The sequence below is a fragment of the Bombina bombina genome, chromosome 1 (genome assembly GCF_027579735.1).
Source record: "Bombina bombina isolate aBomBom1 chromosome 1, aBomBom1.pri, whole genome shotgun sequence".
Classification (NCBI taxonomy): domain Eukaryota; kingdom Metazoa; phylum Chordata; class Amphibia; order Anura; family Bombinatoridae; genus Bombina; species Bombina bombina.
Window position 1 is genome coordinate 869,659,193 of NC_069499.1, and position 26,145 is coordinate 869,685,337.

Genomic DNA, 26,145 nt, shown 5'->3' on the forward strand with positions numbered 1-26,145 from the left:
CAAGAGAAAACGGTATTTCATTCATCAAAGTTTACCTTCACTTTAAAGGACCATTAAACTTGACATTTCAGCAACGTATAAAATATTTCATTATTGCAAGTGAAAGATTATTGCAATATACAGTCATTATTTATTTTGCTGCCTTTTGCTGTAAAATACATCTGAAAATTGTGCTTGTTTCACTTTCTCCCAGGGAGGTTTTGGTTAATACTTTTAGGCAATGTATGTGAGCTTTTGTTAACTCCCCCTCCCCCCTAGGATTCTTAGCAGTCACATGTTTGTAAAAGGTGGATTATCAGTTTTGCATCAACAATTATGATAGAAGAAGCATTATTTGCAATAGTAACTAAGTTGAATCAGTGCTGAACCACCTTAAGGGAATACAAGGGCAGGCTACCCCAGTGTGCACATGTGCAAACAGAGTTTGTGCTATATCTGAATATTAGTTTGTGATTGGTTAGCAGGGTTTTGTTTTTTTTGGGGGGGATAGGGAAATCAGTGAAAAGAATAAACATAAAACAATATACTCATTTGACAAAATGAAGCTGCAGTTTTCATTGCAAAATTATTCTCAGATATGAAGGTTCAAAATCATGTAGTTTACAATTTGTGTTAAGTGGTCCTTTAATACGGAAATGTGCTCATGGGCTCGTGTAATAGGATTTCCCCACTCTATGAAAGTCCTGTCATTCAGCAACCAAGAGTGTATTTCTAGTCATTAAATAACCAAAATAAGGGATGGGCAAATGTGCTGAAAGTGTAATTTGTTTGGTAGAACTAATAGTCCTGTGGACATTCGTTTTGGATAATCGAATGTTGATAAGAATGAAAATCAATTAAAATTCGGTAATCAAATCTATCCACATTTGAAATTTCGAATGTAACATTCGATTTGACAAATACTATTCAGAAGTTCAATAGTTCATGTAGTAATACATTTAGTGAATTGATACATATAGATACAATTATATCAATTTGAATGTTTCTATTTTGAATTTTGCATAATTTGATAACATTTAAAGAGAGCATTAGAAATACTATTACATTAAATGAATGTTAGAATGCTATACAAATTTCAAAATTCAAAACAAATGAACTAATATGTTAAAATTTGTTTCATTTTTCGAATGTTGCAAAATATTCGCCCCATCCTTAACCAACATATAGGTTTTATACACATGCAATGCACATGAATTACTACAATTATATAGGAAACACATTTACAATCAAGAATAAGAAAATGTCATACTTTAAAACAGAAAAAAAAATATATACAGAGTTTAAAGGTGTCTATCCCACAGATTAAAGGGATAGAAATGTAAAAATGTAAATGTGCGTGGGTGCATTTTTTCAATATCCGTCCATTACCCAAAAATTTTCTAGTAGAGTACGCACCACTGCCAGCTCTTTGAGCTTGAAGACTAGCGCACAGACCACACAGCATATATGCGTATGCCACTAAAAAAATAGTAGCATTTTTGCTAATGGAAATATATTACAAAAACGTTTGTAACACTGACAGATTTGTTAAAATTTTCTAGTTACTTAATTAGACCCATTTGTACCTGAGAACATCTGAAAGTTGCTCCTCTGATAACCCCTCAATCAGCTGCCGAAATGTTTTAAAAAATTCTGCCTTGCACAGTCGAGACCTGTAAAAAAGGGAAGCATAGTTTTCATATGTCGTATACGTAAAATGGCGACGTTTCACTTCCCTGGACGCCTTTCAAAACCTTGACTGCAGCTGCAGCTTAGAGACAAGGAGATTCAAAATGGTGTAATATCTTTAAAACAACCATAAGCACTAAAAGGAAAGTATAGGGTAAGGCAGCTGCCGTAAAGGATTAAAGGACATTTTTAAGAAAAATAAAATGTTCTTATTTATAAGAGCAAATTATATTCATATTAGTGTCCCTTTCTTACCGTGTGTTTAAACTCCACAAAGGTGATAAGTCCTGCTTTTGAATCACAACACATTGCAGATTCTGATCAGGATATGGCCAGTGAGCCAATCACAAGCGACATACACATGTAGCCACCAATCAACAGCTATGTCCTGTTGACAAGCTCCAAAATCTTGTGACCGCTGGATGAAACACTAGTGCAAAAATGATATGCTCTAACAAATTAGAAGGTATTTTATTTTTTGCATGATTATATAATTATCAAGTTTATACTTGAAAACATGTTATATGTTATTCTTCAACAAATCAAATAGAAAGCTATTACTGAAAACGAAGTGATGCTGTGTGACAGAACATTGTGCCTACCTGGATTGCTGGCTTCCAATTGCTTTTTTGGTTGTCCCCTGCCTGAAGCCATTTGTAGTGACATCTAGTGGTTGATGCGGTACTGCACTCCAACTAACAGCTGTTGAGAAAATGTATAAAGGAAATAAAGTTATTTCATACCTTTCTACATTTTTTTTTGAAAGAACAAGTAGGCTGTGGACAAAGTCTAAAGGATGTGACACACTGCAAGCAAAGCGACGCGCAGCGTGTAGATGCAGCTGTGCGCGCTCAGTGTGTCTTGCCTTTTCATCTCTGAGCACTCTGCTGCGTCAGGTCGCATAGCTAAGTGCTCAGAGATGAAATATTTCAACTTCAGAAGCGATGCGACGCGGAGCAAAGCAGCTGCTTTGCCTCGCGCCGCATCGCTTGCAGTGTGTCACAGCCTTAAAGGCTGTGACACACTGCAAGCGGAGCGGCGTGCAGCGTGTAGATGCGGATGTGCGCGCTCATTGTGTCCTGCCTTTTCATCTCTGAGCACTTTGCTGCATCAGGTCGCATAGCTGAGCGCTCAGAGATGAAATATTTGAACTTCAGAAGCGATGCGACGCTGTGCGAAGCAGCTGCTTCGCCTCGCGCCGCATCGCTTGCAGTGTGTCACAGCATACAGTTGCTTAAAGGCGGAGTTAACTAAGCAGGGGCGGAGTCATGGTTTTCCATGGGTGTGTTGTATTAGCAGACTGTGTTTCTGTTTCAAAGAGCAAGCCATGCATAAATCAAGATGTTGCTTTCCATAATCTTACAAGATCTCACAGTTCACTGCTTCACATGGCTCACCAGTAAGTTAACATGACTGTCAAGTGTTAAAAGCTTATGAAATGCAAGGTTTGATAATCTGAATGCAATGATACTTGAAAATGGAACACAATTGATTGAACACAAAAATATATGTTCAATGGGATATAAATTCAAAACGTAATCTCCATAAATTAATTGATTTAACCCTTTAGTGACCAGACCCCTTTTCCATTGGTTGACCGTTTGGGACCAGAGCTATTTTTACATTTCTGCAGTGTTTGTGTTTAGCTGTAATTTTCCTCTTACTAATTTACTGTACCCACACATATTATATACCGTTTTTCTCGCCATTAAATGGAATTTCTAAAAACATAATTTATGCTTACCTGATAAATTCCTTTCTCCTGTAGTGTAGTCAGTCCACGGGTCATCATTACTTCTGGGATATTAACTCCTCCCCAACAGGAAGTGCAAGAGGATCACCCAAGCAGAGCTGCTATATAGCTCCTCCCCTCTACGTCACACCCAGTCATTCGACCGAGAACCAAACGAGAAAGGAGAAACTATAGGGTGCAGTGGTGACTGGAGTATAATTTAACAATTTAGACCTGCCATAAAAAACAGGGCGGGCCGTGGACTGACTACACTACAGGAGAAAGGAATTTATCAGGTAAGCATAAATTATGTTTTCTCCTGTTAAGTGTAGTCAGTCCACGGGTCATCATTACTTCTGGGATACCAATACCAAAGCTAAAGTACACGGATGACGGGAGGGACAGGCAGGATCTTTATACGGAAGGAACCACTGCCTGAAGAACCTTTCTCCCAAAAACAGCCTCCGAAGAAGCAAAAGTGTCAAATTTGTAAAATTTGGAAAAAGTATGAAGAGAAGACCAAGTTGCAGCCTTGCAAATCTGTTCAACAGAGGCCTCATTCTTAAAGGCCCAAGTGGAAGCCACAGCTCTAGTAGAATGAGCTGTAATTCTTTCAGGAGGCTGCTGTCCAGCAGTCTCATAGGCTAAACGTATTATGCTACGAAGCCAAAAGGAGAGAGAGGTAGCAGAAGCTTTTTGACCTCTCCTCTGTCCAGAATAAACGACAAACAGGGAAGAAGTTTGGCGAAAATCTTTAGTTGCCTGTAAATAAAATTTCAGGGCACGGACTACATCCAGATTGTGTAGAAGTCGTTCCTTCTTTGAAGAAGGATTAGGACACAATGATGGAACAACAATCTCTTGATTGATATTCCTATTAGTGACTACCTTAGGTAAGAACCCAGGTTTAGTACGCAGAACTACCTTGTCTGAATGAAAAATCAGATAAGGAGAATCACAATGTAAGGCCGATAACTCAGAGACTCTTCGAGCCGAGGAAATAGCCATTAAAAACAGAACTTTCCAAGATAACAATTTGATATCAATGGAATGAAGGGGTTCAAACGGAACACCCTGTAAAACGTTAAGAACTAAATTTAAGCTCCATGGTGGAGCAACAGTTTTAAAAACAGGCTTAATCCTGGCCAAAGCCTGACAAAAAGCCTGAACGTCTGGAACTTCTGACAGACGTTTGTGTAAAAGAATGGACAGAGCTGAGATCTGTCCCTTTAAGGAACTAGCAGATAAACCCTTTTCTAAACCTTCTTGTAGAAAAGACAATATCCTAGGAATCCTAACCTTACTCCATGAGTAACTCTTGGATTCGCACCAATGTAAGTATTTACGCCATATTTTATGGTAAATCTTTCTGGTAACCGGTTTCCTAGCCTGTATTAAGGTATCAATTACTGACTCCGAAAATCCACGCTTTGATAAAATCAAGCGTTCAATTTCCAAGCAGTCAGCTTCAGAGAAATTAGATTTTGATGTTTGAAAGGACCCTGAATCAGAAGGTCCTGTCTCAGAGGCAGAGACCAAGGTGGACAGGATGACATGTCCACTAGATCTGCATACCAGGTCCTGCGTGGCCACGCAGGCGCTATTAGAATCACCGATGCTCTCTCCTGTTTGATCCTGGCAATCAATTGAGGAAGCATCGGGAAGGGTGGAAACACATAAGCCAGCTCGAAGGTCCAAGGTGCTGTCAAAGCATCTACCAGGACCGCTCCCGGATCCCTGGACCCGTAACAAGGAAGCTTGGCGTTCTGGCGAGACGCCATGAGATCTATCTCTGGTTTGCCCCATCGTCGAAGTATTTGGGCAAAGACCTCCGGATGAAGTTCCCACTCCCCCGGATGAAAAGTCTGACGACTTAGGAAATCCGCCTCCCAGTTCTCCACTCCCGGAATGTGGATCGCTGACAGGTGGCAAGAGTGAGACTCTGCCCAGCGTATTATCTTTGATACTTCCATCATCGCTAGGGAGCTTCTTGTCCCTCCTTGATGGTTGATGTAAGCTACAGTCGTGATGTTGTCCGACTGAAACCTGATGAACCTCCGTGTTGTTAACTGAGGCCAAGCCAGAAGGGCATTGAGAACTGCTCTCAATTCCAGAATGTTTTTTGGAAGGAGACTCTCCTCCTGAGTCCATGATCCCTGAGCCTTCAGGGAATTCCAGACAGCGCCCCAACCTAGTAGTAATCTGGCCTGCTGAAGGGCATCCCCCTGGACAGATGTGGCCGAGAAAGCCACCATAGAAGAGAATTTCTGGTCTCTTGATCCAGATTCAGAGTAGGGGACAAATCTGAGTAATCCCCATTCCACTGACTTAGCATGCACAATTGCAGCGGTCTGAGATGAAGGCGTGCAAAGGGTACTATGTCCATTGCCGCTAACATTAAGCCGATTACCTCCATGCATTGAACCACTGACGGGTGTTGAATGGAATGAAGGACACGGCAAGCATTTTGGAGCTTTGTTAACCTGTCTTCTGTCAGGTAAATCTTCATTTCTACAGAATCTATAAGAGTCCCCAAGAAGGGAACTCTTGTGAGTGGAAAGAGAGAACTCTTCTCTTCGTTCACCTTCCACCCATGCGACCTTAGAAATGCCAGTACTAACTCTGTATGAGACTTGGCAGTTTGAAAGCTTGACGCTTGTATCAGAATGTTGTCTAGGTACGGAGCCACCGAAATTCCTCGCGGTCTTAGTACCGCCAGAAGAGAGCCCAGAACCTTTGTGAAGATTCTTGGAGCCGTAGCCAATCCGAATGGAAGAGCTACAAACTGGTAATGCCTGTCTAGGAAGGCAAACCTTAGATACCGGTAATGATCTTTGTGAATCGGTATGTGAAGGTAAGCATCCTTTAAATCCACTGTGGTCATGTACTGACCCTTTTGGATCATGGGTAAGATTGTCCGAATAGTTTCCATTTTGAACGATGGAACTCTTAGGAATTTGTTTAGGATCTTTAAATCCAAGATTGGTCTGAAGGTTCCTTCTTTCTTGGGAACCACAAACAGATTTGAGTAAAACCCCTGTCCGTGCTCCGACCGCGGAACCGGGTGGATCACTCCCATTAGTAAAAGATCTTGTACACAGCGTAGAAACGCCTCTTTCTTTATTTGGTTTGTTGACAACCTTGAAAGATGAAATCTCCCTTTTGGGGGAGAGGTTTTGAAGTCCAGAAGATATCCCTGAGATATGATCTCTAACGCCCAGGGATCCTGGACATCTCTTGCCCAAGCCTGGGCGAAGAGAGAAAGTCTGCCCCCCACTAGATCCGTTCCCGGATCGGGGGCCCTCAATTCATGCTGTCTTAGGGGCAGCAGCAGGTTTTCTGGCCTGCTTGCCCTTGTTCCAGGACTGGTTAGGTTTCCAGCCTTGTCTGTAGCGAGCAACAGCTCCTTCCTGTATTGGTGCAGAGGAAGTTGATGCTGCTCCTGCCTTGAAGTTACGAAAGGCACGAAAATTAGACTGTCTAGCCCTAGGTTTGGCTCTGTCTTGAGGCAGGGCATGGCCTTTACCTCCTGTAATGTCAGCGATAATTTCTTTCAAACCGGGCCCGAATAAGGTCTGCCCCTTGAAAGGTATGTTAAGTAATTTAGATTTAGAAGTAACATCAGCTGACCAGGATTTTAGCCACAGAGCTCTACGTGCTTGAATGGCGAATCCGGAATTCTTAGCCGTAAGTTTAGTTAAATGTACTACGGCATCTGAAATAAATGAATTAGCTAGCTTAAGGGTTTTAAGCTTGTTTGAAATCTCATCTATAGTTGCTGAGTCAAGAGTCTCTTCCAGAGACTCTGACCAAAATGCGGCCGCAGCCGTGACAGACGCAATACATGCAAGGGGTTGCAATATAAAACCTTGTTGAACAAACATTTTCTTAAGGTAACCCTCTAACTTTTTATCCATTGGATCTGAAAAAGCACAGCTATCCTCCACCGGGATAGTGGTACGCTTAGCCAGAGTAGAAACTGCTCCCTCCACCTTAGCTACCGTCTGCCATAAGTCCCGTGTGGTGGCGTCTATTAGAAACATTTTTCTAAATACAGGAGGGGGGGAAAAGGGTACACCGGGCCTATCCCACTCCTTAGTAATTATCTCTGTAAGCCTCTTAGGTATAGGAAATACGTCAGTACTCGCTGGTACCGCATAGTATCTATCCAGCCTACATAATTTCTCTGGGATTGCAACGGTGTTACAATCATTCAGAGCCGCTAATACCTCCCCTAGCAGTACACGGAGGTTTTCTAGTTTAAACTTAAAATTTGAAATGTCTGAATCCACTCTATTTGGATCAGGTCCGTCACCTGCAGATTGAAGCTCTCCGTCCTCATGTTCTGCAAATTGTGACGCAGTATCTGACATGGCCCTATTATTATCAGCGCACTCTGTTCTCACCCCAGAGTGATCTCGCTTACCTCTAAGTTCTGGTAATTTAGACAAAACTTCAGTCATAACATTAGCCATGTCCTGTAAGGTGATTTGTAATGGCCGCCCTGAAGTACTCGGCGTTACAATATCACGCACCTCCCGAGCGGGAGATGCAGGTACTGACACGTGAGGCAAGTTAGTCGGCATAACTTCCCCCTCGTTGTTTGGTGAATGATGTTCAACTTGTACAGATTGACTTTTATTTAAAGTAGCATCAATGCAATTAGTACATAAATTTCAATTGGGCTCCACCTTGGCTTTTGCACATATAGCACAGAGATATTCCTCTGAGTCAGACATGTTTAATAAACTAGCAATTAGACTAGCAAGCTTGGAAATACTTTTCAACTCAATTTACAAGTAATATGCAAAACGTACTGTGCCTTTAAGAAGCACAGAAAAGAACTATGACAGTTGAATAACAATGAACCGGATAAGTTATAAAAACCAAATTTTTCCCGGTAAAGGCATAAATTTAGCAAAGGATTGCCCCCATTAGCAATGGATAACTAACCCTTAATAGCAGAAAAAAATGTACAAAATATAAACGTTTTTTATCACAGTCAAAGCACAATCTCACAGGTCTGCTGTGAGTGATTACCTCCCTCAAAATAAGTTTTGAAGACCCTTGAGCTCTGTAGAGACGATCCGGATCATGCAGGGAGAGAAAACAGACTTGTGACTGAATTTCTGATGCGTAGCAAAAGCGCCAAAATAGGCCCCTCCCCCTCACACACAACTGTGAGGGAAGTTCAGTGAAACTGTCTTAAATTTAAAATAAACGACAGCCAAGTGGAAAAACAGTGCCCAAAACAATTTTTCACCAAGTACCTCAGATAATTAAACGATTTAACATACCAGCAAACGTTTAAAATCTAATAATATGAAATGTTATTAAAAAGCCTGCTGCTAGTCGTTCCCACTGCAAGATAGGCTAAAAGTTATATGCATACAGTATTGTCCCAGTGAAGTGCCATTCCCCAGAATACTGAAGTGTAAACATATATATACATAACAGCCTGATACCAGTTGCTACTACTGCATTTAAGGCTGAACTTACATTATATCGGTATTGGCAGTATTTTCTAAGTCAATTCCATTCCTCAGAAAATAATATACTGCAACATACCTCTTTGCAGGTGAACCTGCCCGCTGTCCCCTGATCTGAAGTTTACCTCACTCCTCAGAATGGCCGAGAACAGCAAAATGAATCTTAGCTACGCCGACTAAGATCATACAAAAACTCAGGTAGATTCTTCTTCAAATTCTACCTGAGAAGGAACAACACACTCCGGTGCTGTTTAAAATAACAAACTTTTGATTGAAGATATAAAAACTAAGTATAATCACCACAGTCCTCTCACACATCCTATCTATTAGTTGGGTGCAAGAGAATGACTGGGTGTGACGTAGAGGGGAGGAGCTATATAGCAGCTCTGCTTGGGTGATCCTCTTGCACTTCCTGTTGGGGAGGAGTTAATATCCCAGAAGTAATGATGACCCGTGTACTGACTACACTTAACAGGAGAAAATACCATTATTTTTATCATATCTTATAATTTACTATAAAAAAATATAAAATATGAGGAAAAAAATGAAAAAAAACACACTTTTTCTAATTTTGACCCCCAAAATCTGTTACACATCTACAACCACCAAAAAACACCCATGCTAAATAGTTTCTACATTTTGTCCTGAGTTAAGAAATACTCAATGTTTACATCTTCTTTGCTTTCTTAGCAAGTTATAGGGCAATAAATACAAGTAGCACTTTGCTATTTCCAAACCATTTCTTTTTCTCAAAATTAGCGATAGTTACATTGGAACACTGATATCTGTCCGGAATCCCTGAATAACCCTTCACATGTATTTTTTTTTTTTTTAGTAGACAACCCAAAGTATTGATCTAGGCCCATTTTGGTATATTTCATGCCACCATTTCACCGTCAAATGCGTTTAACCCCTTAATGACCGAGGACGTGCAGGGTACGTCCTCAAAAAAAAGGCAGTTAACGCCTGAGGACGTACCCTGCACGTCCTCGGTGTGGAAAGCAGCTGGAAGCGATCCTGCTCGCTTCCAGCTGCTTTCCGGTTATTGCAGTGATGCCTCGATATGAAGGCATCCTGCAATAACCATGTATGGCCATCCGATGCAGAGAGAGCCACTCTGTGGCCCTCTCTGCACCGGACATCGATGGCCGGTATCGTTGGTGGGTGGGAGCCGACGTGGGAGGCGGGTGGCGGCCATCGATGGGTCCAGTGATGTGGAGGGGGGCGGGATCGTGTCGGGGATGACCCGGGGGCGCGCACGGGAGCGCGCGCGTGCACGATAGGGAGGGGCGGGCGCGTGCACGGGAGGGAGCGGGTGGGAACCGCTACACTACAGAAAATATGCACCATAGGATTTGCTCATCAGTGTATTATAACATAAAAATAATCAAAATAAAAAGCGGAATCCGGGGGTGTTTACTTAGTATGTGGGAGGGAAGCTACACTACAGAAAAAAAAATGGGGAAAAATAAAAAAAAAAAAACCTTTTTTTCTGCAAATTGGGTACTGGCAGATAGCTGCCAGTACCCAAGATGGCCCCCAAAAAGGCAAAGGGGGATGGTTAGAGAGAAGTTTGAGGGGGGATCAGGGAGGTTGGGGGCTAAGGGGGATCCTAAACAGCAGCATATGTAAATATGCTATAAAAATTTTTTTTTAAAAAACAAAGATTCCCTTTATTTTTGTACTGGCAGACATTCTGCCAGTACTTAAGATGGCGGGGAAAACTGTGGGGTGGGGGAGGGAAGGGAGCTGTTTGGGAGGGATCAGGGGGTGTGATGTGTCAGGTGGGAGGCTGATCTCTACACTAAAGCTAAAATTAACCTTGCAAGCTCCCTACAAGCTACCTAATTAACCCCTTCACTGCTAGACATAATACACGTGTGATGTGCAGCGGCATTTAGCGGCCTTCTAATTACCAAAAAGCAACGCCAAAGTCATATATGTCTGCTATTTCTGAACAAAGGGGATCCCAGAGAAGCATTGACAACCATTTGTGACATAATTGCTCAAGCTGCTTGTAAATGATTTCAGTGAGAAACCTAAAATTGTGAAAAATTTAACGTTTTTTTTTAATTTGATCGCATCTGGCGGTGAAATGGTGGCATGAAATATACCAAAATGGGCCTAGATCAATACTTTGGGTTGTCTACTACACTACACTAAAGCTAAAATTAACCCTAGACGCTCCCTACATGCTCCCTAATTAACCCCTTCACTGCTGGGCATAATACACTTGTGGTGCGCAGTGGCATTTAGCGTCCTTCTAATTACCAAAAAGCAACAACAAAAGCCATACATGTCTGCTATTTCTGAACAAAGGGGATCTCAGAGAATAATTTACAACCATTTATGCCATAATTGCACAAGTTGTTTGTAAATAATTTCAGTGAGAAACCTAAAGTTTGTCAAAAAAATTGTGAAAAAGTGAACGATTTTCTTTATTTGATTGCATTTGGCGGTGAAATGGTGGCATGAAATATACCAAAATGGGCCTAGATCAATACTTTGGGGTGTCTTCTAAAAAAAAATATATACATGTTAAGGGATTTTCAGGGATTCCTGGAAGATATCAGTGTCCCAATGTAACTAGCGCTAATTTTGAAAAAAAGTGGTTTGGAAATAGCAAAGTGCTACTTGTATTTATTGCCTTATAACTTACAAAAAAAGCAAAGAACATGTAAACATTGGGTATTTCTAAACTCAGGACAAAATTTAGAAACTATTTAGCATGGGTGTTTTTTGGTGGTTGTAGATGTGTAACAGATTTTGGGGGTCAAAGTTAGAAAAAGTGTGTTTTTTTCCATTTTTTCCTCATATTATATAAATTTTTTTATAGTAAATTATAAGATATGATGTAAATAATGGTATCTTTAAAAAGTCCACTTAATGGCGAGAAAAACGGTATATAATATGTGTGGGTACAGTAAATGAGTAAGAGGAAAATTACAGCTAAACACAAACACTGCAGAAATGTAAAAATAGCCTTGGTCCCAAACGGCCAGAAAATGGAAAAGTGCTGCGGTCATTAAGGGGTTAAATAAAAAAAACGTTAGCTTTTTCACAAACTTTAGGTTTTCACTGAAGTTATTTACAAACAGCTTGTGCAATTATGGCACACATAGTTGTAAATGCTTCTTTGGGATCCCCTTTGTTCAGAAATAGCAGACATATATAGCTTTGGCGTTGCTTTTTGGTAATTAGAAGGCCGCTAAATAACGCTGCGCACTACACGTGTATTATGCCCAGCAGTGAAGGGGTTAATTAGGGAGCTTGTAGGGTTAATTTTAGCTGTAGTGTAGTGTAGTAGAAAACCCAAAGTATTAATCTAGGTCCATTTTGATATATTTCATGCCACCATTTCACCGCCAAATGCGATCAAATATAAAAAAGTTAATTTTTTCACAATTTTAGGTTTCTCACTGAAATTATTTACAAACAGTTAGTGCAATCATGGTACAAGTGGTTGTAAATTCTTCTCTAGGATCCCCTTTGTTCAGAAATAGCATATATATATGGCTTTGGCATTGCTTTTTGGTAATTAGGAGGCTGCAAAATGCTGCTGCGCACCACACGTGTAATATGACCAGCAGTTAAGGGGTTAATTAGGCAGCTTGTAGGGTTAATTTTAGCTTTAGTGTAGAGATCAGCCTCCCACTTGACACATCCCACTCCCTGACCCCTCTCAAACACCTCCCTTCCCTCTCCCACCCCACAATTGTCACCGCCATCTTAAAGGGACATGCCACCTACATTTTTTCTTTTATGATTTAGAAAGAGAATGCAATTTTAAACATCTTTCTAATTTACTTATATTATCTAATTTGCTTTATTCTCTTGATATTCTTTGATGAAAAGCATATCTAGATATGCTCGCTAGCTGCTGATTGGTTGCTGCACATAGAAGCCTCGTGTGATTGGCTCACCATGTGCATTGCTTTTTCTTCAACTAAGGATATTTAAAAAATTAAGCAAAATAAATAATGGAAGTAAATTGTAATGTTGTTTAAATGTCTATACTCTATCTGAATCATAAAAGAAAGATTTTGGGTTTAGTGGCCCTTTAAGTACTGGCAGAAAGTCTGCCAGTATAAAAATAAAGGTGTAGGATCCCCCATTACCCCCCAACCTCCCTGATCCTCCCCAAACAGCTCTCTCGGCCTCCCCCTTCGACCTAATGGTCGCCATCTTAGGTACTGGCAGCTGTCTGCCAGTACCCAGTTTACTAAAAAATTTGCCTTTTTTTTTTTTTTAAATAAACACCCCATTTTCTGTAGTGTAGCTGCCCCCCCCCTCAATACACTACCCCCTCTCTGATCCCTTTACAAACATTTTATTTCCCCTCCCTCTCCCTTCCCCCCCTCCCTCCTTGCACACCAATTTTCCCACCCTCCCCGCCCCCGCACGATCCCAGACACACAGGAACCGGATCTGGATCTAGCACCAGCGATGAGCCGCCCACCCGCCTCCCTGCTATGCCTCCCACCCACCAACGATCGGCACCATTGCTGTCCGATGCAGAGAGGGCCACAGAGTGTCTCTCTCTCTGCATCGGATGCCTAAAAAATGTTATTGCAGGATGCCTCAATATCAAGGCATCACTGCAATAACATGAAAGCAGCTGAAAGCAATCATGATCTCTTCCAGTGCTTGAAAACCCTGAGGATGTACAGGGTACGTCCTTTATCTTAAGTTACATTTTTTGTAGGACGTACCCTGTACGCCCTTGGTCCTTAAGGGATTAATTAATAAAAATAAAACTACTTCTTTTGCTGGAAAATACCTCTGTGTGCTTCTTCCACACTGACTGAACCTCAAATTTTGGAATCTACGTATACTGCAAAATGGTACAAATTGCTTGACCTGGATAATCAACAAGCACTACCCAGGTGCTGAACAAAAAAATGGGCCAGCTCCCAAGCTTACATTCCTGCTTTTCAAATAAAGATAACAAGAGAACGAAGACACTTGATAATAGAAGTAAATTAGAAAGTTGCTTAGAATTGTCTGCTCTATCTAAATCATAAAAGAAAACATTTTGGTTTCATATACCTTTAAGTAGTAAGTTACTCTATTTCACTATGCCTGTCTGTCTCAAGCAGGGTTATCAGATAGAAAGTGTGAGATGTCACATTTCAAGGGAGATAGTGTTATGCTCTGATGCGAGAATATTCATATGTTTTGAGAACACTCCCTTTTTGCTAAATGCTTGCTGCATGAAATAATAGGATTGACATAACATTAGACACGCCTGCTAAACTGTACTGTAATTTGTAGAATTGCTAGAGGGGGGCAGGAGAAGTTTGGGTAACATCTTAGAGAGAGGTCTCGGACATTAGCACCTGTGAAATCTGCTGCTGCAAATAATTCCATATTTGAAAACTTAAGATAAATAATGTGTTTATAGTTTAATCACTGCCTTGCTTTATAAGCTGATTACTTTTTTGTTAAAGGATTAGAAAATAATTTTTTTTCAAAACGTTTTAAACTACAGTAATGATATAGGCAGAATCAAATAAACATTTCTTATTGGGCCTTGTTTATCCATAAGGACAATCAGGTCCTTTTTCCTCTCATACAGGAGGATCTAGCCATGACCACCATGGATCCGAAAGGATCTTGCCTTCACCTTTCAATTCTGAGATCTTTCCAGTATCTACACTTGTGCTTTCCTGAACAATGACTTCCACCTAGTAGCTCTTCCATTTAGCTTAGCTATGGTTCCAAGGATCTTGACAAAGGTTCTAAAAGTATTTCTTTTTGGTGGTGCCATGCTTGGTTGACATCTTGGTTCAGGCACCATCTTTAGCACCAACTCTCAAAGAAAGTTACTCTGTAAACTAATTTTGTAAACCAATTCTCTCAACCTTATTTCGAAAGTGGTATTTCTGGGCATTATTTTTTACATTCTATCTACATTGTGTATATCTCTTAGATCAGTGCAGGGAGAAGCTTAGGGCTGCCTTTCATATATTTCAATCCTCTCCTCTGCCTTTAGTGGTTCAGTGCTGGAAGTAGTAGTTACGGTTTCAGATGCTACTTCGTTTGCTTGCTTTCATCTGAAATTTCGACAGTAATGTATGCTGAGTCAGTGAATGAGGACTAGTCCGATATGTCTCAGGGAATATTCTGGATCCACAGACGTGAGAGTCATTTAACTGGTGGCAGTCACAAAATTCTGTTCTTCTGGGAATGTGTTTTCTTCGTCCATCCTGGGTAATAATTACCACAGATGCGAGCTTGTCAGGGTGGGGTGCTGTGTGAGGTTCTCTGAGGATTCAGGAAACCATCTTTTATTCTTCTGTGGCCTCAGTTTTGTTCCGCATGTTAGATCGATTCCATTCAGACTGTGGCTTATGTCTCATCTGTGGATAATGTCAACCAACTAAGCGGAACGCGAAGCTCTCTGGCAATGCAGGAGGTATCCCCCGTCTTCAATAGACAGAGACATATCATTGTCAGGTATCAGCCATCCACATCCAGGTGTGGAGAATTGGGAAGCTAATTTTTTGAGCAGACAGACTCTCCACTCAGGGATAAGCTTCCTAGACTAGGAAGTGTTCTAGGAGATCATCCACATGTGGGGGTGTCCGGAGATAGACCTAATGACTCCCTGTCTCAATGCCAATTTACCGAGATTCGGGTCGAGATCAAGAGAACCTCAGGCGGAGGCTAGGGGACACACTGGCAGTCCCCTGGCACTTCAATCTAGTGTGTTGTTTCCTCTGTGCGTGCTGTTGCCACGAGTGGTAGATCGGATCAATCTGGGGAGGACTAAATTGATTCTTCTGGCTCTTGTGTGGTCACGCTGGACTTGGTATGCTGACCTAGTGAGAATTCCGTCTGCTTCTCCATTTTTTTTAAATAATTTTATTAGCCAGTGTTATAAGTCTACTGTATTTTTTAGGTGTTTTGTGCAACGTTTTAATTTCGCCAAACAGTTAACCACTGCTCTGAAATTTCGGTAATGATTCTAGTTTAAATTCCGATTGCACTCATGCGATCACATTTAGTTTCAACTTGTAATACAAGCAGCAAGCAAGATGAGCACAAACCCTCTCAATATACCCCTTATCGCTATGACACAAATTATTGCGCTCCACTTGTAATCTACCCTTAAATGAGTAACAAAATAACTTAATTAACTCAGGGTATTGTATGTTCCAGGCAAATGTTCACATCAGATAATTAAATAGGGCATCACTCATACATAGCATTTTAATTAGGAAATTCTGTTTCAAGTCAAAGATGCTTGAAAAGTAATATTTAGTTTGCAGATCCAGTAGGTCATGTCAGAGTAAGCTAACCGGTTAGGGTTTTTTGTTTCAGGAGACATTAAAAAAGTGATTTATTTTTTTTTGCTGCGTCTAAAAGACAGCAAACAGTTGTTACTGTGCTGAAAAATATATGCTAGGTTTTATGGATTTGAGTTTCAGCCACTGTCAACAGAAAAGTGGTCCTTGTTGGTCAGTCAACTGTCTATCCTACAAGATAAATGGGTGCACAAACATGCATTTCCTGTTAGTTCGAAAAGCAATGTACGCAGCTTAAAAGGGGCAGTAAAATCAAAATGAAAGTTTCCTGATTTAGCAGTGGTTTTTAACGTGTGAGGTGGGCCCTCCTCAGGGGGGAGATGAAACATATAAGGGATATAGAGAGTTACCCTGAGACTTGAGGAAATGGGAAAGATATTTGTAGAAAAAGGGTATCCCAGACAGCTCATAGTGGCCCTAATATTCAAAACCTCTCCCTTGCAAAATATTCAAAAGGCAGATTATGCTTTACTTCTTTCTAATTTATATCACTTTATACATCAGATTAAATTTTGTTACATATAAACTTTGCACTTTCTATTTTGTATTTTATTTTGTATTTATACATTCTGATTATGCCTTCACAGTTAATGTGTAACTTTAACAAATTAGGCTCATAATTTGTATATTTATGTGTATATTTTATAAATTAGATTGCACTTTTGCATGTCTTTTATTTAAATTACAACTGAAAAACTGTCAGCTTCAGTTTCCCAGAGAGCATTATTACTTTCTATGTGCCAGATAATCAAACATTCTCTAATTTGGAGACAGAATATTGTGTTGACTTCAGAGGGTCAGAACTCACTGAATTTTCTAAGAAAAGGGGAGGAACCTGGAAATCCCTGAGAGATGAGAGGCCTTCCATAGTAAGTAATAAAGCTCTCTGGGATAAAATATTTCACATGGGAGAGAGAAGGTAATTGGAGAACCCCTGGGGCTGATATAAAGGCTCTGTTTGCATCAATTCCAAATTAAACTGAAATGTTTTCACTACAATTTAACTTGCTTTTGTCTATTTTTTAATATATATTACTTTTCTGTTAGTTAAAATAAGTGTATTGTGTATTTTGAGCAAACTTCAACTGCATACAGCTGGCGAGACAAATCAGTAAGACCAACTTGTTTAAAATGTTTAGGAAATTTCACAAGATTTGCGAGAGAGCTTCAGACAAACCCTGGGAACTCTCCTGTTCATCCCAGGGAACTGCCCAGTCCCTCCCACTTTCTGAAACTGTCAGTTTACAATGGAGAAAATACAAAGTGCAATGTAATGTGTAAAAGATGTGTAAAAGATGTGTAAAATCACGGCTAGATCAAAATTTAAATGTTTTAAAATACATTTGTCTCTTGTGATTGGCTAACTAGATGTGTTCAGCTAGCTGTCAGTAGTGCAATACTGTTCCTTCAGCAAAGAATAACAAGAGAATGAGGCAAATTTAATAATAGAAGTAAATTGTTGTTCTATCTGAATAATGAAAGACATTTTTGAGGTTTCCTGTCCCTTTAAAAGCTATAATACTGAAAGGACCCAATCTGCAATATATAGTCATATAAAATACAATGCACAAAGTGTAACAAAGCTCTCATATCAAGCAGTGCTATATTGTACTGGGCTTGTCTCTGCTTCACATACATAAATGAGAGAGATCTTAATGTGCACTTTTTCTTGTGAAGTCTGAACTACAATTTCTCTCCAAGCTGGAGAATCTTTGAATATCAGGGCCAGAGTGAGAAATCAACAAGGTTAGCAAGGGGGATGGTACTAAGAAGAAAAGTAAGATTGGTAATAAAACGTTGGTGTTCACATCACAATACAATTTCTATAGTGATGAAATTTGCAAAATTATAAGGAAACACTGGGATGTGCTTAAGAATTGTAATAAGGACATTGAATCTTTCCAACAAATCCCTATTACGGCATATAGGAAAGTTAAATTTTTTGCGGGATCTTATAAAAAAAAATTACAATAGACAGTGTAGGGAAATGGGGCATGCTGCTTAGAAGCCCGTATCTCGGGCATCAGTTTGTAGAAAAAAAGTACTAAACGTACCTTTTCTGCGCTGTTGCGTCCTCGCTAAACTCAGCAGCTCCAGCCGCCCATGGCACAGCGCTCTTTTCTCAATGAGTTGACGCTTTTACCTCTAAACAAATAGCCGTGCTACCATACAGAACAGTGTCATATGACTAGCCTGGCTATTGGTTTAGAGGTGGAAGCGTCACCTCATTGAGAAAAGAGTGATGTGCTGTGGGCAGCTGGAGCAGCTGAGTTTAGCAAGGAGCTGCAGCATCGAAAGGGTACGTTTAGTACAATTTAATTTTTTACAAGCTGATCACTGAAAGTCCTATTTATCTTTAGTGATGGTAAATCCTAGTTTTTTTTGTAAACACTTGGATTTACCATCACTTGAAAGAAAAAAAAAATATCTATTAGGAGCTGTTTAGTACATTTTGTCAGAGAGGAGGCCCACCACCTAAGACTTTGAGAACCTCTGAGATAGAACATGCAATTTTAATCAACTTTCCAATTTATTTCTATTTTTATTATTATTGGCAGCACTATTTCCTGTAATGTAGTGCTCCAGACACGTACAGACTACCTATCTAGATATCTCTTCAACAGAGAATAACATGAGAATGATTCAAATTTGATAATAGAAGTAAATTGGAATTATTATTATTTTTTTTTAAATTGTATTCTCTATCTGAACCATAAAATAAAAAAATTGGGGTTTCATGTCGTTACACCTACATTCCGAAACCCGAAGAGCATTAACAATATTTTGCATTCCAATATAATTTTTTTAAATGTATATATATATATATTTATTTATTTAAAATTAAAATGCAATTTTTAATTATTTGAAGAACATTGGAATGGAAAAAAATTACAGTAAATACACAGTAAAAATTAAATATTATTATGGAATTATTACTTAGACATATATATATATATATATATATATATATATATATATATATATATATATATATATATATATATATATATATATATATATATATATATATATATATATATAATATAAATATTTGCATAGGAAACTAGCACATCTAGTCAAGATTCCCTGCTTGCTTTTTCCCATAAATACTTCATATACAATGTTACCAATGCACAAGAGAATTCTGGGTAAGATATGCAAATTCTCATTTTTTTTGCTTCAAGTACTGTTTTAACACAGCAATCCTTTTAACAGGATTATTGCAGCAAACCAGAAATCACTCACTAGACAGCCTGTTTCGTTCTATTTGGAACTCATCAGTAGGAGATAGATTTCTGGTTGCTGCAATGGTAAAGCTACTTTCAGGGTTAAACCAAAATTCATTAAAATTATGGGGAGATAAAAAAACTGAAATTAAAATCCTCCATGGAGGATTTTAATTTCAGTTTTTTTTTATCTCCCCTATAATTTTAATGAATATATATATATATATATATATATATATATATATATATATATATATATATATATATATATATATATATATATTATAGCCCTTTGCAGACAATTACATGGTCATATACCTTTGAACCCTTATAAATGTTTTTTTTAATTGATATTTATATGAATATTTTTTAGTAGATAGAGTTTATATGAGTGTAACAGTTTATTTTAATGTATTTATGTTGTGTATGGTGCAACTTTAATTTGATTCTTAACCTTTTATGCGGGATCTTTAGTAGTGCTACACCAAAATGTGTAAAAGGGACAGTAAAGTCCAAATTAAATTGTCATGATTCAGATAGGGCATGTAATATTAAACAACTTTCCAATTTACTTTTATCATCAAATTTGCTTTGTTCTATTGGTATTCTTAGTTAAAAGCTATACCTAGGTCATATGCTAATTCCTAAGCCCCTGAAGGCCGCCTCTTATGTGAATGCATCTGACAGTTTTTCACAGCTAAAGGGCATTAGTTCATGTGTGCCATATAGATAACATTATGCTCACTCCCGTGGAGTTATTTAAGAGAGAGCACTAATAGCCTGAAATGCAAGTCTGTCAAAAGATCTGAGATAAGGAGACAGTCTGCAGAAGCTTAGATACAAGGTAATCACAAAGGTAAAAAATAATAATTAATATAACAGTGTTGGTTATGCAAAACTGGTAAATGGCTAATAAAGTGATTATCTATCTGTTTATATAACATTTTTGGAGTTTATACCATCCCTTAAAATTTGTTTGCACCCAAGCGAAACCTGGGTTCCTAAACAGCCAAACAATGAAAACTCTCAATCAAACTGGGAACAAGTGAAGGGTGCACAGACTTATGTAATCACCCTAGATATATACAAAACACGGAAGGGGACTACCCTTACAAACTGGACTGGGTACACATCCAATGACCCTGCAACATGCACAGCAGTGGGTGCTCAATAGCACTCTCCAGGTACCAGTCTGTGCACCCTTCACTTGTTCCCAGTTTGGTTGAGAGCTTGCATTGTTTGGCTGTTTCGGGACCCAGGTTTTGGGAGAGACCTTGACGGGGTCCCTGGGCTTGTACCATTTGGCCAGATGCAGTAACTAACTCTTCCATTTTTGCTTTTAATCTTAGCTGAGAGCTTGCAAGTCAGTACTGGACTTTGTATTTGTATTCATTTGTTTTGTAATTTTCCCTATGGGCCTTGCACCCAGACCTGTCTGGGGTTAACTGCATTGGACTTTGGGGACAGCACAGCTTCCTATGAGTGCCATTGAGCACCGCAGGGCTGAGCATGTTGCAGGGTCATTGGATGTGTACCCAGTCCAGTCTGAGAGTGAAGTCCCCTTCCGTGTTTTGTATATGTCTAGGGTGATTACATAAGTCTGTGCAACCTTCACTTGCTCCCAGTTTGTTTGATTGAGAGCTTGCATTATTTGGCTGTATTAGGGACCCAGGTTTTGGGAGAGACCGTGATACCTGGGCTTGTCCCATTTGGCCAGATGCAGTAACTAACTCTTCCATTTTTGCATTTAAGCATTCTTAGCCGAGTGCTTGTAAGTGAGTGCTGGATTTCCTCTGTGTGCTGTATGTAGTCCATTACATTGTATATTCCACACTCTCTATGTATAGGTACGCAGGTAAGCCTATGTCCACACTTTTGTCATTATTATTATTCCCCTTTTTTTCTTTCTTTCCTTTTTCCTTTTCTGACTATCTTATATTCCCCTGCATACCTAATTTCCCATCTTTATTCATATTGATTTTATGTTGATATATAACTTTATGTCAGTATATGCTTTGTGTATAACCATATATTTCCCCTGCCTGTTATCTTTTACTGACACTGTCTGCCTCTGTCTCCTAAACCCCCATCATGATTTTTACGACACCCCCTCCTCCCCCTGCATTCAGACCTCTGTAACACTTTCTGTGTTTTTAGCCTGTGTTTTAAGATATAATCTGTCATCTTATAAATGTATAGTTAGTCCAATATAAAAGTATCATTGCTCAATGCAATACTCTTGTTATTTTGATATCTAAATCTCTGGACTAACACGGCTACTCCAATCAATAAATACATACATATACACAGATACACACAAATATATAAAACACATACATGCACACTTTGGAGCCCTTCCCAGGTAAACACCTTGACACATACCATATCCCTTTAAAACATTTATTTCAATATAATAAACTTATACTTTATTTTAATATGTTTTACATGTGTTTTGTGAAACTTTTATTCTAGCCCTAACATTTTACTTCAGGTTTCAAGCTGCACTAATTCTTCTAGTAACCTTGAACTTGTTATATGAGCGATGTTAAGCGAGGTCACGGTATCCATTGAAAGTTGGCTCTGCTAAACCTTCTCTGGTTATTATGTTTTACCATGAACTTGTAATATCAATTTGCGCACTAATTTAAAGGGACAGTCTACACCAGAATTTTTATTGTTTTAAAAGATAGATAATCCCTTTATTACTCATTTCCCAGTTTTGCATAACCAACACAGTTATAATAATGTACTTTTTACCTTTGTGATTATCTTGTATCTAAGCCTCTGCAAACTGCCCCTTTTATCAGTTCTTTTGACAGACTTGCAGTATAGCCAATCAGTGCTTGCTCCCAGATAACTTCTCGTGCACAAGCACAGTGTTATCTATATGATATATGATAAGGCTTTTTCTTGGTAGTCCTATGCCAGCACCAAGAAGACTGTTCCTTAGGAGCATTTTTTTTTTCTTCAATTAAATGTTTTATTGAGTTTTTACAACAAATGTACAGAAAATTTAGATTTTACAGGTACATTTAAAACAAAGAAAAATGAGAAGAAAACAAGCGTAGAATCATCACAGTACAAAAGTTCACGAGCTACTACCTTAGTTTAAATGTCCACAAATATGTAGCTCAAGAAGAGTCTTCATTGGGGGAGAGATATCCACTTATCTAACAAACTAATAACTCATTTTAACAATACAAAAAGTTAAAGAGGGGTATACTTCACAATTTTAGTCACCTTCATTGGTATAACACATTAGGGAGAATCTTTATGTATTGCTGGATGAAAGAGACAATCTCACACTTCCTGGAGAGTCCATAAAACAAGCTCTGTAACCTAGTTTTCCTTCAAAATACTGCAAGTAAATGCTAGGTTATGGGATTTGCTTTTTTGGCCTGTCTAGGGAGCATGGGGCAAGCACAGTTTTTACACAAAAGCAGACAAAAGAAATAATGAAAGAAACATCTTATACCATTAGAAAAGAGATCTGCACCTCACACCTCTCAAACCCAGCACTCCTACCCACCCCTTTTAATAACAAAGCTCTATGCTACTTCCCTCCTGTAACAGAGAAAGAAGTCTCTGTACTCCTATCCTTGGCTCATCTCACAACCTGCCCACTTGACTCTATATCTTCACAACTTCTTCCCTCTGTCTCTGCTTCCCCAACCCCTACCCTAACTCATCTTTTTAACCAATCTCTCACCGCTGGCACATTTTCTGAAACATTCAAGCATGCGTCAATCATACCAATCCTAAAAAAGCCCTCGTTTGACCCCTCCAGCCCTTCTAACTATCAACTGGTCTCCTTACTTCCCTTTGCTTCAAAATTATTGGAACGACTAGTCTATAATTGGCTAACTCAATTTCTCACAACTAACTCCTTACTTGATCCACTACAATCTGGTTTCCGCCCTTAACACAGAAACTGCTCTTACTAAAGTAACAAACGACCTGTTATCAGCTAAAGCAAAAGTCCACTACTCCTCACTAGTTCTTCTTGACCTATCCGCTGCTTTTGACACAGTCGGCCATCCTCTCCTCCTAAAAAAACTACATTCATTTGGCATCCGAGACACAGCCCTCTCCTGGTTTGCCTCATATCTCTCAAACCGCTCGCTTTCAGTTTCCTTTAGCAACATATCTTCTGATCCTATGCCTCTCTCAGAGAGTTCTTTCCATGAGGTGCCATGTTGAACTTCCAGTGACATATGAGAGAGTGTGAGAGCGATAACACCAAATTTAACACACCTGCTCCCCATTCTCACCTGAGACCTTGTAACACTAACGAGTCACATGACACCGGGGAGGGAAAATGGCTAATTGGTCCCAATTTGGACATTTCCACTTAGGGGTGTACTCACTTTTGTTGCCAATGGTTTAGACATTAATGGCTATGTGTCGAGTTATTTTGAGGGGACAGCAAATTTACACTGTTATAAAGGCTGTACACTCAATACTTTACATTGTAGCAAAGTGTAATTTCTTCAGTGTTCTCACATGAAAAGATATAATAAAATATTTACAAAAATGTTAGGGGTGTACTCACTTTTGTGAGATACTGTACCAATGGATTAAAAGTAGTGCAGCTGCTATGTGTTGCAGTATAGGTCGGAGCCAACACAGTAACAAAACTGACTGATTCACAGTGAATACTCTAAGTAGTTCAAGTGCAAATTGTTAGCAGTCAAACACTTCGATACATTAACAAGTAAATGTACTACATGAAAATAGGTAGCCTAAGGCAAGCTAAAACATAGGAGCTCCTAGGACTCCTCACCAGTGCCCTAACATGTTTCGCTTGAACGGCTTTTTCAAAGGGGTTGAGCGCGCTGCTGCAATGTCGGCTTTTTATAGCATGTTTGGACTCGCCCTCTTTTTAAGCGTCATCACCAGGCAGCGAATCCGGACGGTATCTCTGCCATCCTAGTGTGTTTAGTGCTCAGATCAAGATTGGTAAATAGATACATTCATAAGGCAATTTAAAGTAACAGAATTGTTTCAATCCTACTCAGTAATATATTACATACTGCTTGGCGAATATGATACTCCGCTTACAATCAGTAGTATGAAAAAAAGCTACAATAAGTATTGTGAATTATTGTTGGATTAGGTATGATATGAAATTCAAAATACATTAAGAGGCTTTGCTACTGACTTATTGGCATATTTATTTGGTCCTATCCTTGCTTACTAAAGAATCATTCAAGAACAGAGTATGATAGATGTGAGATTAATGAAACGTTTGTGTGTCTAAACAAATGTGAAAATAAAAATAAATAAATATAAATATTAATGTGAAATATAAAAATCATTGGTGTTGAGAGTAGATAGCATGTGATGTTCAAAATGCTAAAAAAAAACCAGTGGTTAATACGTACTGTATAAACAATATAACGTCTGATCAAAGGTGGTCATTATGTGCGACCAAGTGTGTGAAGTTGAGATAGAAAAATAATATGTTAAGAAAATGGATATAGTGAACCATTTAGTCAAGTGTAATATAAAGTGTCTGGCTAAAAGCATCATTTCAATAATTTAGTGTGCATAACTGGAGCGACGGGCCCCAATAGTTTCTGTCCTGTCATTCTACTAGTGGAGTTATATATGATCATACTTGTGAATTATTTGTGTTATTTAAAGGGACAGTCAAGTCCAAAAAAACCTTTCATGATTTAAATAGGGCATGCAATTTTAAACAACTTCCCAATTTACTTTTATCACCAATTTTGCTTTGTTCTCTTGGTATTCTTAGTTGAAAGCTAAACCTAGGAGGTTCATATGCTAATTTCTTAGACCTTGAAGACTGCCTCTAATCTGAATACATTTTGACCACTAGAGGGCATTAGTTCACATGTTTCATATAGATAACATTGAGCTCATGCACGTAAAGTGACCTAGGAGTGAGCACTGATTGGCTAAACTGCATGTCTGTCAAAAGAACTGAAATAAGGGGGCAGTCAGCAGAATCTTAGATACAAGATAATTACAGAGGTAAAACATGTATTATTATAACTGTGTTGGATATGCAAAACTGGGGAATGGGTAATAAAGGGATTTAGAGCTGCAACAACTAATCGTCATAATCGATAATAATCGATTATGAAAATAGTTGTCAACGAATCTCATAATCGATTAGTTGGTTTGCAATTAGTTGGTCTGTGCACAACACCAGCTGCTTCACTCCAATGAACTCCTGCACATGGTATTGTGTTTTATGGTTATGTCCTTAGCCTAAAGGACGTCTACAGACGTCTACTTTTCACTTTTTCAGGACAGTATACGTTTACAACTACCCCTGGCTTATGTGCACCCCAGATATAATAGTCATCATTTGGATTGTTTATATTAAATCTGGTGATTTGGAACTATGCTTTTCATGATATAGTGCCAAGCTTGTTGTTTACACCTTGCCCCTAGACTGATGGGAGTTATTTAAATTGATGTGCACTATTATCTGTTTGCACAATTATTAGCAGATCGCTTGCTATTGCTGATTATATGTACTGTATAGATACATGTTTAAGGTTTTGTCCTGTTATTGATATACAGTCCTTAGCGCTTCTGATTTTGTCTTTTATTGGTTTTTTATATTTGTAATAAATTGTGATAATATGTACCAGATTCAACCTTTATAAGTATATATTCATTATTTTTAGAGCGGACTAGATATTTCCCCTAACCTTATAGCTGGTTATTTACCATTGCATATAGAT

General features: G+C 38.9%; 1 protein-coding gene across 3 annotated transcripts in view; it reads right to left on the bottom strand.

The window, feature by feature from the left end:
* ADAT1 (adenosine deaminase tRNA specific 1) overlaps positions 1-26,145 on the bottom strand; it is a 202,926-nt gene that overhangs the window by 148,077 nt on the left and 28,704 nt on the right. For all 3 annotated transcript variants that reach the window (XM_053699525.1, XM_053699524.1, XM_053699523.1), the window contains exons 8-9: positions 2,271-2,370; positions 1,566-1,652 (exon numbers count right to left, since the gene is read on the bottom strand). In XM_053699525.1, coding sequence (XP_053555500.1) covers positions 1,566-1,652; positions 2,271-2,370 — 187 coding nt within the window. The remainder of the gene's footprint in view (positions 1-1,565; positions 1,653-2,270; positions 2,371-26,145) is intronic.